The sequence below is a fragment of the Lemur catta genome, chromosome 14, assembly GCF_020740605.2.
Source record: "Lemur catta isolate mLemCat1 chromosome 14, mLemCat1.pri, whole genome shotgun sequence".
NCBI classification, from domain to species: domain Eukaryota; kingdom Metazoa; phylum Chordata; class Mammalia; order Primates; family Lemuridae; genus Lemur; species Lemur catta.
Genome location: NC_059141.1, coordinates 33,018,111 through 33,034,269, shown reverse-complemented (window position 1 = coordinate 33,034,269; position 16,159 = coordinate 33,018,111). Strand labels below are relative to the sequence as shown.

General features: G+C 34.5%; 1 protein-coding gene across 1 annotated transcript in view; it reads left to right on the top strand.

Annotated features, from left to right (window-relative positions):
- Positions 1-16,159, top strand: part of PTEN (phosphatase and tensin homolog) — an 87,068-nt gene that overhangs the window by 44,458 nt on the left and 26,451 nt on the right. Inside the window, exons 3-5 of the mRNA XM_045569062.1 lie at positions 2,840-2,884; positions 8,643-8,686; positions 10,536-10,774. Of these exons, the coding sequence (XP_045425018.1) occupies positions 2,840-2,884; positions 8,643-8,686; positions 10,536-10,774 (328 nt within the window). The remainder of the gene's footprint in view (positions 1-2,839; positions 2,885-8,642; positions 8,687-10,535; positions 10,775-16,159) is intronic.

Here is a 16,159-nt window from a genome sequence, read left to right as displayed (position 1 = left end):
GTAATCATTTTCCTTTACATTCTTGTACATATTTATAATAGCTACTTTAAAGTCCTTGTCTGCTAATTCTAACATCTAGTTCATCTTGGAGTCTGATTGTATTGACTGCTTTTTTTTCCTTAGTGATAGGTCACATTTTTCTGCTTTGTCTAGTCATTTTTAATTATATGTTGAATGTTGTAGGGAGTCTAGATTGTTATTTCCTTTAAGGGTGCTAAGTTTCTTTTTGGCAGGCATTTAAATTAGTGGTTGATCTGGTGTTTGTCAGGCTTGGTTTTCTGACAAAGGCAGGCCTATTTCACATTTGTCTTTTGTCATAGTGCAGTGGTTCCCAACCTTTTTGTCACCAGGGACCAGTGTCATGGAAGACAGTTTTTTTTTGGGGGGGAGGGGTGCAGAGGGATGGTTTTCCGATGATTCAAGTGCATTATATTATTGTGCAGTCAAACCTTTCTGCTAATGATAATCTGTATTTGCAGCTGCTCTCCAGCGCTGGCATCACCGCCTCAACTCCACCTCAGAGCATCAGGCATTAGATTTTCATAAAACATAGATCCCTCGCATGCGCAGTTTACAGTAGGGTTTGCGCTCCTATGAGCATCTAATGCCAACGCTGATCTGACAAGGAGGCAGAGCTTATGCGGTGATGTGAATCTTGGCTATAAATACAGATGAGGTTTTGCTTGCCCACCTGCTGCTCACCTCCTGCTGTGCAGCCTGGTTCCTAACAGGCCACCACTCCCCTGCTGTGTGGCCCGGTTCCTGCAGACTGGGGGTTGGGGACCACAGTCCTAATGCATGGTCCTTACACCTGAGATGTTGCCTTTTTGGAGTCTCAACTGAATATCTGGGGTGCCCAAGCTAAAAGCAAGGGGTGCCACGTGTTTCTTTTTCCTTAAAGATCATAGCCTATTTGCAACAACTGTAGTTATGATATAAAAGTAAGTTATAAGTATTGCTTGTACTACTGTATAACATAATTTTTCATATTAAAGTTCATGGACTCTTTTTTTCATCCAACTCAACACACACATATTTTCGGACTTCCTCCCCATCCTTCCTCCTCCTAGTAGTTTAATTGTAATTTTGGTTATATCAATATTGAATTTGTATGTGATTTATAACTAGTTAAATGCCATTTGTAGTTAAGCATTATAGTATATTGTGACTGCTTTTTCCTGCTTGTGTTGTTTTCCCTGGAGTTAAAATTGTCTCTTTTTTTTCACTTGTTTAGTTTTCAGTGTTCTTAATTTTAATTCATAAATTTACCCCTTATTGGATAAATCTCTCAACATATTTGAACCTATTTGGTATTATATCAGTTTCATCTTCTTCAGAAGGCTGATCTTCCTTAATCTGGATTAATTGCTCTCTAGACTTGCTGCATGGCTGTCTACTTGAGATGTCCCTTCACCGTCATTCTGGGGATTCTCTTTTCCTCTCCTATAAGTTGGATTCTTTGGTTCCTAGAACCTATTATCTTTTTTCATGGTATCCCACCTTTGTATTCGTGGAGCACATTTTTTAGTAACTTAGAATATATGGGAATCAAAATTATTTGAGATTTTGCTTATTTTAAAATGCCTTTGTTATGTACTCACACATGAATTATATAGTCTGTCTTGGTATGGAATTCTAGGCTGGGAATAATTTTTCCTCAAAATTCCTGCCCAGTTTTTTTTTTTAGCAGCTAATGTTTCTGTTAAAAAGGGTAATGTCATTTTGATTCCAGATTATTTTTATAAAACCTATGCTTCTCGGGCAGCTTTTAAGGTCTTCTGTTTGTTTTGTTAGTATTCAGGTATTTCACAAAGATATGTATGCCTCAATTTGGGTCTGTTTTCATCAATTTTGCTGAGTGCTAATGCACCCTTTCAGTTTGAAAACACATCCTTCAGTTTGGGATATTTTTCTTGAGTTATATCTTTGGTTTATTTTCTGTGTTCTCTGTCTCTGGAATTCCTAATCATATGTTGAATATCCTGGACTCTGGTTTTTTTTGTCTTCTGTTTTTCATTTGTTGTTTTATTCTGTGTATTCTGATAATTCCTCAGCCTTGTACCCTTCTAACCCTTCTATTGCCTACCTCATAGGATTTGAGGATTAAACAAATTTATATACAGAAAGTGCTTAAAATAATACCAGGCATGTAGTAAGTGCTTGTGTTAGCTGTAATTGTTGTTATTGAGTTTCATAACTGTCTTGAGGTCTTCGGTCTTCATGCTTTGACTTACTAACTGTACATGACCTTGGGCAAGTCCTGTAATCTCTTTGAGACCTACTTCCCTCCTCTGTGAAATGTAAATAAGCTCCACCTCTCAGAGGTTTGTGAGGGTCAAATGAGAATATATATGTGAAAATGCTTAATAAACTTTGTACAGAGGTAATAGTTAATACGTCTTTCAAATATCAAAAGTCTGATTTTCTGAGTTATTTTTAAAAGTACTTGTGATTGCTTATGACTTTCTTGCAAATCTATATGAGTTACGTGAACATGAACTAAATGCTAAAGCTGCTTTTTAAAAAAGTTATGTCTCACTATTCAATCTTATGTTAGGCTGAAGACACAATTATGAATATATTCATTGTATGAAAAGCTCTGGCTTTACTTCAGATTGTATAAATCTGTGTAAGGTAATAATTATATGAGAATGACATGATTAGTAGCTTAAACCCATGGAGGGGATAGTTATTTGAGTTATTTATTTATTTTTACTTAAATGGTATTGAGATTAGGAAAAATAGAATTTGTCTTTTGGTTTTTCTCAATAGTATTAATGTAATTTCAAATGTTAGCTCATTTTTGTTAATGGTGGCTTTTTGTTTGTTTTGTTTTAAGGTTTTTGGATTCAAAGCATAAAAACCATTACAAGATATACAATCTGTAAGTATGTTTTCTTATTTGTATGCTTGCAAATATCTTCTAAAATAACTATTAAATAAAATTTATTTCCTTGTTAGAATGAGGGGTAGAGTTAAAGATATATTTTAACAGAGTTGTGTTACTAAAGCAATTAGTTCAAGAAGTCTGATTGAAAACATTGTTCGAACATTGTTAGATTTAGAAAGTGTAGTGACGAGGTAAAACAGTGTTGGCACAGATTCATGTTACTTGATCTGCTTTAAATGACTTGGCATCCAGCCCATCTTTGAGCCCATAACCACATGGTAATTTGAAGTGTTATTCACGGTAGAGCTTCTGTGAAAGCATTGATGGCATTGTCCATGGAGGTATGCTCCTGAGCAAATATAATTTTGTTTATTTTGTGTCTGTAGGTCTATTGACTAAAAAAGCTATTTGGGTATTCTCTAACTGTATGTAACATAAATATGTTATCTAAAATTGTTGAATTGGGTGGTTTCTTTTGTCTGGGGAAGGGTTTTAAGGATTGCCCACTTGATAGAGCTAGTTGACCTTATCTTTTTGTTTTTTCTTTTGTTGGGAGTAGAGATGTGAAAAGGAAAAAAAGGAAGGAAGGAAAGAAGAAAATCTTCACCATTTTTGAAGACTATAATTCCTTCCCTAAATATTGCCAATTTTCTGATTTTTTAAAAATGACACATAAATATGTTGTTTTTCTACCTGGCCTTTCTCTTTCCCATGTGATATCTATAAATTATGAATAGGAAATTTTTTAATGTAGAGTTTATTTGTCAGATGTAAGATCAAGATTCTCTTCTGTCTCTGGCAGGCATTTAAATCTTTACCAAAAAGGATGAAAGATTCTCTCTGTCTTATTGGCTTGTGGGATGTTGTTTTTTTATCTTTAGTTTAGTGATCTTTCTGTTCTGACAAGACCTCAAAAGCACTGAGAGTGAGTAGACACCAATATTGGTTGTTACTTTTAGTGAGTTTTCACTAATTTTCTCAGATTTACAAAGGAGCAAACATTTGTTGAATGCTTACCGCATGCTAGACATAAAACATGTTGAGGAGTATGGAGGTGAGTAAGATGTAGTTCCAGTCCTCAGGTAGCCTGTAGTCTAATGTGAAAGGTAGACAAAGTATTATAGAAGAGGTAATTCTTGTATAGAAGAGAGCAGGGAACGGTGGAAATGGTAATTGTACCCCATACGGAAGGAAGGTTCCATAAAAGAAGGCATGTTTGAGCAGGGGTGAAAAGAATCAGTAGGGGTTGACCCTCAAGGCCTAAGAGGAGAGGAAATGGCATTGCAGGCTGAAGGAATGGCAAGTAAGAAGCTTATTGGAATAATAGTGTTTAGATTTTAGAATATGGCAGACAAGTCATTATGATCAGATTGTGATATATGTATGTGTGTGGGGAGAATTGTGGTGTTAATAGGTAACAAGATGAAAGAAAGTAAAAGGTACTATAGAAATTTAAGTTTAAGTGGGCCTAGCTTATAAATGGTCTGTGCATTCAGGGTTCTTCCTCTTTTCTTGATTAACTTGTACAAGCCTCATGGGAGATGCCATAGTGTTTCTCTGAAGGAAAATAAAAACCACAAAGCTTTGTACTTTTTGTACAACTAGATTCAGAAGTTAAATAAAAAAAAGGACAAGAACTATTAAAAGCTGAATCCATTAAAAGAGTCTCTTCAGGCTTAGACTCTCAGAATTGGGGATTTAGAAAGTCTTGGAATGGAAGTCAAAAGACTCTAAAGACAAATTCTGCCTTTTTCAAAATTTTATTCCAGTTTAACATATCCAAAGAAAGGGAAGGAAATTCTTTTCATTCCTGTATGTAGTGGCTTCCTGCTTCCAGAACTTAGGACTTAGGCTCAAACTAAGTATTGTAGGTCACTTACACTATTATGGTGAAAGCTGGCGTTGGGGGATAGCCAAGGAAATTGACTGCCTGTTTGTTTTTGTATTTCCAAACATTGGACTCCCAAGCTAATGAACTATTTCTTTATTAGTTGAGAATAGCTTTTAATGCATATATTTTAACACACTTTCCCCACATGGAATCATAGACTTTCAGAACTGGAAAGTATCTGACAGAGATTTAGTCCAACCTTCTCATTTTACAGATGAGGAATCTGAGGCCTAGAGAAGTTAAGTGAGTTGAACAAGGTCACACAGGTACATATGGTAGTAGACCATCCACTGTTTATGCCAGTATTCCTTTTGGGTTTTTTGTTTGCTTGTTTGTTTGTTTTGTTTTTTGCATATTTGTTTTAACTTTCCCAAATTTTACTGACTTCCTAAGTTTCTAGTACCACCAAGTTGTAGCATGTTTTGATTTCTGATGTCACTTTCCCATCTTCTCTACTTTCTTTCTGCCCTTGTTTATATTTCTAGTTCTGGGTGAGTCTAGCAAGCAGCAGGTGTTTGTGTTTTATTTCTTTTATTTTTAGGATGATAATTACATGTGATGTATATGTCTTTGCAAACATATATAAATTTGAAGATCTGAAAATAATTGTATTAGGCATACCCATAATTAATAGTATGTTAAACCTTTCATTAGGAATTATGATATACATGGAAGAAGAAGAGTTATTAATGTGGACTTTCTAATAATTAAACTGTATCTGTTTATATCTCTGTATTTTTTCAGGGATTTAAGAAACGGCAAAATTAGTCCCATAATATTAACCAAATTCAGGCATACTGTTTGTTTTGTACATGTATATTTCATTTTTGTTTCTTTCATATAATCTGTACTCTGGAAGGGATGCAGGAAGGAGGGCAGGTAGGGAATAAAGGAATATATAGTAATTGCTTTTGGGGAACTAAAGCATGCACTGGATACTAATTTTTGAAAGATATTTACTGTATTTCACTGTATATTGTATTTGACATACTTTATCATTTTGTGGTAAACCTTTAGCTATTATTAATTTTTATCTATTAAGTTTTCTTTTGTAAGATAGGGATAGCTTCATTGAAGAGAGCAAAGAAGAAACCTATTTACCTAGCTAATTCTATGTCAAGTCTACAAGTCTTATTTCTCTGGAAGCTTTTCCTATTAATCTCATCCCTTTCTTTACTTTGTCTACTGCTTCATAAAAACTCTTTTGAAATGCTTCTTCATTTCTCTTGTCTCATATAAGCCAGTATGAGGTAATGATGAAAAAAGTAGTATCTTTTAAGTTGAGTTTTAATTATAGGGAAATATAAATGGTTAAATTTAAATGGTTAAACCACTTTTGCCATTTGTGTATCTTTAATTTCAATTTGTTGAGAGACTTATGACTAACATACTACAAAAAAATTTAAAAGAAACTGTGTGTGTGTAAGTGTAAGGAGGACGTTTATTCATCAGAGAAGATTTGAATTAAGAAAGTCTTCATCCTTACCCTGCCAGCTCCTTCCCTGAGCACATTTATCATTGCCAGTCCCAGCATACATACTCCCACATTCCCTATGCTTAACCTGTAAAGATTTTCATAACTTTTTCTTGTTTTTTACCGTGACTGTTGGTTCTGTCTTTTGTGACAGTTATTGCTAGGAAGGCTGGCTTTGAAAAAAAATTTATTATTGCTTTTGTATTTAAAACTATAGATTTTATTACAAGTGGAATTATGGAGCAGTGGTAGAAAAAGTTTGACATTTATAATCAGAGATACTGAGCTTCATTGAGTTCTGGTTCTTTGATTTACATATTGTGATTTGGGGCAAATTTTTAAGTGTTCTTCTAAATCTTAGCATTCTCATATATAAAATGAGGAAAATAATAGCTTACCACGTTTGTGAAGATGAAACAAAAACATAGAAACACCTTTGTAAGGTGTGTGCATCTAGTAGACACTAAGTAGTCATTATTTCCATAGATACTTCTCTTAGCAGTAATATTTAAGAACCATTTTATGAAGATCTTAAGCAGTGTTTGTCAAACCAAATGTTCTGAGATCCTGAGAAAGTATGGGAATTTTAGAGAGCTGAAGCAGCACAAAACTACGTTTATTTTCTGTTCTGCTGTCATAAGACCAGCTAATTAGATTGTTTCCTAGCCCTACTTCTCTCTCCTACCCTCTAAGCCTTTACATCACTCCTTACGAAATACTTCATTATGAATTCTTCACCTATTGACCATTTTTCCTTTTTAATCTGTACCAAAGAAAGTATAAAATGTGTGTATTCTCATGAGTATTCTCTTGGTCAGTCCTCTTCTTGCCAAGTTTTTCATATCAATGGGTATGAAATTATTTAGCAAGGATGCAATATGTGCATATGTCGTAAAAAATAATTTTTTTTCTAGCAGAGCTTACTATACTAAACTATAATATACTAAAAAGGAAAAAATTTTGAGTGATAATATGAAAGTTGATTTATTTCAGGTCTGACCAGTTAGAAACCAGTGGATTGCAGTTAGTTCAACCTTCATTCAAATTTGGTTTTGAAACTCTTTAAAGTAGAGGAACTACATAGATGTTTTCAGAGTTTCTAAATGTATAATACAAGCCTACAATCACTCATTTGAAACACTTGGGGCCAGACATGTTTCAGTATTCAGAATTTTTCAGTTTTCAAAAAGGTAACACAGAAACATATACTTTGTATTACATAAACAGTACACAGAATGAAATGGGTTCGCTCTAAGTGTATTAGTTAAGGCCTGTATATACAATCTCATGATCTCAGATCAGGATCTGCTTCAATTGAGTTTGCCATAAACTTAGAGAAAATGTTAGATGTTTAGAACTTTTGGAATTTTGAAATTGTATAAGGAGCTACAGACCTTAATTTGTTTTAAAATGCTAAGTTTTTGTTTTAAATAACTTTTTAAAAAATTTGTTTTCATTAGTAGTTGGAGTTACCAGGATGCTACTGACTAAAACTGATAGGAGATCCCTTTCTATGCCTTTTAATGTGTGTAAACATGTCCTATTAATTAATAATAAGCCAGTGTACAATAATAAACATACACCCCTATGACTATTAAAAGGACAAATATTAGCATATTTTAGTAATGCTAAGTCAGCATTTTACTATTCTGTACTGATTTTACTTATTCTTTCATTACTTTCACACTTTAATTAAAACTTGTAACCTGAGAGATTATTGAAAAGTGAACTTTGGCCTTTCAAAAGGGAGAAAGATCTGGTTTTTAAAAAATTTAGTAAGCATTGTGTCAAAATAGATTAGTATCCCTTTGCCCTTATGCTTCTACTATTTTTAACATATATCTTTTTGAAGAATAGTTTGAGAATTGAGTATGATCAACTGTGAGGTAAAGATAATAGTTGAAAATAGTCAGTTGTTCTTAGTTTCTTGTGAAATGAAAAATAAATTCCTTAAAACAGCAACTCAAAGTACTAAAAAAAAAAGAAGAAGAAGAAAAAGAATGCATTCCAATAGCATGCAAAATTCCATAGAGGAAATTTGAAGGTATGGATGCAGCTGAATTTGCACTATTTAATATTGGTAGCATCATAGCTTTCTTTTTTCTTTTTAACATAAACCTTTAGCAGCTATATCACAAGTTTTGTAAGCAAATATATAAACTCTAATTGCATAGAGTTAACCTTTTAAGACCCAGTTTCCTTAATTATAAATGGAGATAATAGTATCTACTTCATAGAATTCTTGGGATTAAATGAAATAGTGAATATAAAACACTTAGCACAATGCATGGCACATTATAAAGGTTCAGGAACTGTTTGTTTACTTTGATATCTGCCCCCCCAAGTGCAAAAGGTAACTTTATATCACATTTAAACTTTTCTTTTAGATGTGCTGAAAGACATTATGACACCGCCAAATTTAACTGCAGAGGTAGGTATGAATGTACTGTAGTGTGTTGTATAACTTAAAACCAATAGACTATATCTTACTGTCATAGCAATAACAAATCATCTAGATTATTGAGATATTTATCTTAAGAATAATCTTAGATAATTTGAAAAAATAAATTTAATTTTGCTCTTGTGCTTTAGGAACAAGTATCACATAAACCTGTTAATATTGTCAGGAAGATTAAAATGCAGAATAGACTAAGAATTAGGAGAAATTCCTAGACTAACAATAAAATAGAGAGTATTTACCTGCCGTTTCAGGCATTTGGTGTAATAGTAAGTGATTATAGAGAGAAAGTAGAACTACTTAACTCTTCTGTGTTCAGCAATTATGTACAAGGGTGGGAAAGAGTATAATAAATATGGATAAGAGGAGCTTGATAGATGAGAAGAGGGAACTGCTTTAAATGAGTTCTACTCTAGGCATAAGTAAATTCTGTCTCAGAGCCTGCAAAAACTTCTACTTGTATTTGTGGAATCCCTGAAACCATGAGAGAACTGAAGAGTTGAGAAGCTTGGCAGATGCTGCATGATAGTCAGAAAGAGAAAGTAGGTGCTGTTGTGAGCTCTGCTGATTGATGTAAATGCCCTTGATCCCTCCTGAAAATCTCGAGTGCCCTTTCAAACAGTTGGTTTGAGAATTCTAAATTATTAATGATTGAGATTTAATACAGATTCACTAAGAATGATCCCCCCCTTTTTTGGTGGATTTAGGCTATTGCTTACTAGACAAAGCATGCTTTAGTTGAGGTTTATCTAGCTTTAAGTAGACATGTAACAGATTTTCCTGGATGTTTTTGTGTGCCACTGGTGAAATAAAGATGGAATGATAGCACAGTTAGGCAGATGACTAAGTGAAAGCTTTCCTCCTGACTGCCTATAGTGGTACTCCCTGTCTACCAGAAGAGCTTTTCTGTCACACCAAAGTATTTAATTGATTGTATCCTGTACCACATTATGTGTGAGTTTATTGACAATATAAGACACACTTTTCCCATATTTAGACAACAGAGTATAATTAGTACATTGGATACCAGTCAGGATTTTTAAGGATCTTAGTAAGGTGGAACCAAGGTGGATACTGAGAAAATTTAATAGTGATATATCTAAAGTCCTATTTTTAGACAAATTTTAAAAAAAACCTCAACTCTGACTATAGGGGACAGAGAAGTCTTGGATTCTTAATAATTCATGTGAAAAGACCCGAAACTTCATTTGATAAACTTTACTACAATTGTATACTTTTTGTAAGTAATTTTTTCCCAGTTTCTTTTGTAAATGCCTTTAAAGTCATGCATATATAACACTAACATTTGCAGGACCACTTTTAAATAGCACACTTAGCATTTTTATTTCATGGAATGTGAAATGCAGTTCTTTCCATAGTTGATTCTATTAATAATCTATACTTTCTTTGGAATATATTTGTGATGATACAATATTATAAATATTATTATTTCTTTTGTTAGAAAATGCATCGAGAGTCTTGACAAAAGGTCCATGTGACATTTCATTTTGGCTTCAGCTTTACCTCTGATGTGTTTTGACCTGTGTTACCTCTCCATATAGCATAAATTCCCAAAGTTTATCCTCCTACATAAAGTACAGAAATAATATTTGGCCTCCCTGTCTACTGGGTACATTTAAGAGTTAGTGAGAGGCAATATTTTCTATTCAAAAATTAGAAAGTTAACAGGCAATAAATTATTTTTCTCTGGAGTCTAGTTTTTAAATACATGTTATTTGCAACATTTCTGAAGTTAACCTACTTTTAATTAAAAATTCAGGAGAGATTTTTTTCTTATTCTGAGGTTATCTTTTTACCACAGTTGCACAGTATCCTTTTGAAGACCATAATCCACCACAGCTAGAACTTATCAAACCCTTTTGTGAAGATCTTGACCAATGGCTAAGTGAAGATGACAATCATGTTGCAGCAATTCACTGTAAAGCTGGAAAGGGACGAACTGGTGTAATGATTTGTGCATATTTATTACATCGGGGCAAATTTTTAAAGGCACAAGAGGCCCTAGATTTCTATGGGGAAGTAAGGACCAGAGACAAAAAGGTAAGTTATATTTGATGTTTTTCCTTTCTTTTTCCTAGATCTGAGAATTTATTGGGAGAGATTTTGTTTTTGGGTTTTTTTTCCTTCAGTTTATTGAGGTATATAGTTGACAAATAAAAATTATATATATTTATGGTGTATAATGTGATGTTTTGATATATCTGTACATTCTGAAATGATTACCACAATCAAGCTACTTATCCATCACCTCACATAAATGTTCTCATCTCTCCCTGCACCTGTGGTGAGGACATTAAAGACCTAGTCTCTTCAGTTTTCAAGTATACAATAAAAACATTATTAACTGTAGTCACCGTGCTGTTCAGTACATCTCTAGATCTTATTCATCTTGTCTACCTGAAACTTTGTACCATTTGAGCAACATTTCCCCATTGCCCCAGCCTTTCCCCCACCCCGTAGTTCCTAGAAACAGATTTTAAAAAGATAATTGCTAATCCTTATTTCTTCTAAATTTTTTAATCAGTTGCTGCCTCAATTTTTATATAGGCGAACACCTGATACATTCCATTTTTCTGTTCATGCTACCATTTTCATATCATGCTAGCAAATCTTGCTCATTATGCTGCAAAATTGGTCTCATAAAATCCTTCTTAAATAGTATTTTTAAAAAGCAGCATATTAATCACAAGTAAGCTTGATATTTCTGAAGCTTGCTTGAAAATAGAATGCCTTTGGATAATAACTTAGATGCTGTTACCTAGTAAATAAAATGTGATCCTCTTGTAATACATAAAATTTTTTCCATATGAACATTCATAAATATAGTTATGATTAGATTAAACAAAGATTAATTATTCAGGAAACTAAAGACTATATTGAGACTTAATGATTAATTTGTGTAGTACATTTGAAAGCAAAAAGCAAACTCATGGGAGAACTTCCTCAGTGATTTTCAAGGGATCTATTTCTTTGGATAGTAAGTATGGCAAACCATGTTAACATTTAATACAAAGAGATTTGTACGTTCCTCCATCTCTAAGAAGGTCAAAACCTACACACTCCAGGTAGATAGAAAAACTCATGAGCTCTAAGGAGGAAGACATCATAGCTTTATGTGAAAATTTTATTCTAGTTGTAATAATTTTTATAATCAGGAAGGTTCTCCTCCAGATTAAGCTAATTTCTTCTTAATTCAACTTCAGAACAGAAATGGAGGTGAACATATCCATGATTTTAAGCTCTGTAGTTACATTGATTCCTTGTTCCTTTACCCCTTCCCCATCTCTTATTTTCTAACCCTTTACTTGTCTTTGTGACTTTTTTGAATTATATATAAAGATGCCAAAGTACTATTTATTGGAGTTAGTTTACAAAATTGAATCTTGTATTAGTGTGTAATTTTGGGTAAATGTTGAAAATTGTAGTAGATTGTGTACATTTCTGCATATTGTTTGTACCCTGGGATGATTGCACTGGAATGAATTATAGAACTGAGGATCTAAAGATGTTTACTTTGGTTCATCCCATCATCATCTGGAGGGAAACAATTGGTTTTACTGATTAGAAGTATAGAAAGTAAATTGTCCTCCATGTAAGTAAATATATGCAGGGCAGTGCTGGGAAAAGAGATTGATGGGAAGAAAAACATAGAGAAAAGGGTAACATTAAAATACAGTATCAGAGGCAATGGTAGAAATTTAAAATAGGGTTGATGAGCAACAGACATTTTGGTAATAGAAAAGAAATCAGGTAAAAAAAATTTTTTTAATAAAATAGAAAAGTTGTATAATGTAGAGCCAGAACACTTGACTTACACCAGGGTCCTTGAGCTTTCTGTGTTATATACCTTTTAAAAATCTTATGAAAAGGCCAGGCACAGTGGCTCATGCCTGTAATCCCAGTGCTTTAGGAGACTGAGGCGGGAGGATCACTTGAAGCCAGGAGTTCACGACTAGTCTGGGCAACATAGCAAGACCCTGTCTTTACAAAAAATTTAAAAATTATCCAGGTGTGATGGCATGTACCTGTAGTCCTAGCTACTTGGGAGGCTGAGGCAGGAGGATCACTTGAGCCCAGGAGTTTGAGGTTACAGTGAGCAATGATTGTGCCACTATACTGAAGCCTGGGCAATAGAAGGAGACCCTGTCTCATGAAAAAAAAAAAAGAAGAACTGATGAAAGCTATAAATGTTCTCCCACCAAAAATATAGATGGTGTACATAAACATAAAATCTTGCTTACAGCATTTATTGCACTGAAACATTTTTTGAAGCATAGAATGTAAAGGGAAACTTCATAAGAATTATGTCACATTTTTTTCATGCAAAAACCAGTGGCCACTACTTGAGAGCAATGAACAAATCTAAGTGGTACAAATTAACCAAAATTAAGCTTTAGTTCTACTCAATAGTAAATTTTAATGAAAGCTGTTATTTAACTTTTAAAATAACAAGTTGAAACTATACCATTGACTTTGACTTTGCAAATTTTCTGTCATCTTTATATCCAATTAATTTTGACTTTGTTTTTGGTGAAAACAAGTGCTGAAAACCCTATTTCATGAAAGAATGAAAGAGTAAATGGAATGTGTAAATGGATTCTTTTGCCCATTGAAAGTAGGCTTCTGTCAAGAAATAAGAATTTTCGGCCGGGCGCGGTGGGCGCGGTGGCTCACACCTGTAATCCTAGCACTCTGGAAGGCCGAGGCAGGTGGATCGCTCGAGGTCAGGAGTTCAAGACCAGCCTGAGCAAGGTGAGACCGCGTCTCTATTAAAAATAGAAAGAAATGATCTGCCCAACTAAAATATGTATAGAAAAAATTAGCCGGGCATGGTGGCGCATGCCTGTAGTCCCAGCTACTCGGGAGGCTGAGGCAGTAGGATTGCTTAAGCCCAGGGGTTTGAGGTTGCTGTGAGCTAGGCTGACGCCACGGCACTCACTCTAGCCAGGGCAACAAAGTGACACTCTGTCTCAAAAAAAAAAAAAAGAAAAGAAAAAGAAATAAGAATTCTCTAAGACTCTTCAGATAAATTCATATTGCATCATTTTCTTTGCCTTCAAGTTAATGAGATCATTTTTTTGGCAAGATCTGTATCATTGGTGCTATGTTAGGAAGGAAAGGATTATAACTCCACATTTTAATTTAAGGTTGAAGAGTTAAACTCTTCACACTTGATCTTAGCCAAAATGCCGCGAAGTTATTGAAGAATTAAATTATTTAAAAAGACTTTGTATTTTATCCAATGAACAGCAATATTGGGCTTCTGAATTTGTCTTCTGAAAGCCAGTGAACTTCTTTTTTTTTTTTTGAGACAGAGTCTCACTCTATTGCCCTGGCTAGAGTGCCATGGCGTCAGCCTAGCTCACAGCAACCTCAAACTCCTGGGCTTAAGCCATCCTTCTACCTCAGCCTCCCGAGCAGCTGAGACTATAGGCATGCACCACCACTCCCAGCTAATCTTTTCTATGTATATATTTTTAGTTGTCCAGATAATTTCTTTCTATTTTTATTAGAGACGGGGTCTCACTCTTGCTCAGGCTAGTCTCGAACTCCTGTCCTTGAGCGATCCACCCGCCTCGGCCTCCCAGAGTGGCCAATGAACTTCTGTGTACCAAAGAACTTCATAGTTGCTCCCATTTCTTGACAAAACCTCTTGAGAAGCTTTTGATTGAAAGTCTTGGCTTTCATAAATTTGGCAACTTCACAATAGTAGATTTTTCATGACAAATCCTCTTACACAGGCTATGATTCAAGGCTTGACACTCCTAAAGGAATAGAATACTTTCACAACAACAGATAAGATTTCTTTCAGGATTGATGATAGAGTCTTGCACTCCAGTTTATACTGATGAAGAAAGGGGTGACAATGACATGGAGAGCTTCTATCTTTACCAATGCCCCCAAACCAGATGTGTTGCCTGGCATTAAGGTGTACTGTTTGTCTACAGAATACTGAGATTTCTTCCGAAGTTTTTTGGTAAAGAAACTTCACCATTTTGAAAATGTCATTGTTCCCTGAAGTTTTCAAAAAGGACTGCAAAATCAGTACTCTTTGATTGTGTCACATGTATGCAATTTGATGAAAACTAGTAGCTGGCTATGCTGAGAAGTCATATGCTTGAAGGGAATGGTACTTCCTATCTTTTCATGAACTGCTTCAGAGCCTTTTTTTTTTTTAAGTGTCAGTTTTTTTGGAATGGATGAAAGTATTTGATAGAAATACTACATCAGTCTTACTTTTCTATTCCAAGCTACAAATATGTTTGACTGTTTCTAAGATACTTGCCTTCACCATGGGTTCAACTGTGTCACTTTTCTGCTTTGTCTGTTTGGAGTTACAATCAATAACCTGGGGTAGGTTGCTTTAATCAAGGATTTTGAGTTGAGGCAAATAAAGGTTTTTGTAATGGTCTAGGCTTTTCTAACTAAATTGTACTCTCACATGTGCTCTCTTTTTCTACCTCTCTCTCCCTCTTACACACACCCACCCACACACATATGCATACATACCCCGTCTGATAAAGGTGCTTCTTCAGAATAATTGGCTGTGTGCTGTGCTGATGGTGAGAACTTGCCATTTGAGAAACACTTGGGATATTCCATCTCATCATGTTCAGGAATAAAAGTAAAACCCAAGGATACTTAAACTTTATTATATTTCATTTTCCCTATTGCCAGTTCAAGTTAGATCCAAGAGCAGTATCCAAAATCAAAAAGTGAGAGCATATTTTAATTTGTCAGTGGGAAGATATTCTAGTCATCACAATCTGATCATATTGTCTATTCTCCTTCTCTCTAGAGATGAGGCAAGACTATTTGATAAAATGGCAAGTCCTATGGGATCTTGTTGTGAAATAGGGCCAAAGTGAAAAGACAGCAAGAGAGGTACTTATGAAAATAAAGTGTAAAGTCTATAGTATCATGTGGTAAAATGTAACAGTACCTACTTCAGTAGAACTGCTCTAGGCATGGTATGTTTTCCGTCCTCTTTATAGGTTGGACTCTCTCTCAGGTGAAAGGTAACGGGCTAATAGTAAGTAGAAAATGGAGATCTGTGCATACTGTTAAGGATGTATTTGGTAAAATTGTTATGTTTAGCTGTTACATGATATTAAGACTCAGAGAGCTGAAGTTGATCACTTTTAGCCTCTTGGAGTCAAATCACTACTGTACTTAGCTCATGCTTAATTAATATACCTAGACCATGTTTTAGATGAATTATTCACAGGATCTACAGGAGTATTCTAATATGTTCCTACTTTTATCCCTATGTTTATTTAAAAAGGCAAAAAGAAATTTATGAGCAGATACTGTTGACTGTTTTTTACTAAATGGTAGCATTTGCATTTTAGTTTGAAACAGCATTAGAAAACTAGATACAGTGAATAAAAGTCTAAGGAGGTGTTCCACCCCCAGGAATGTTTC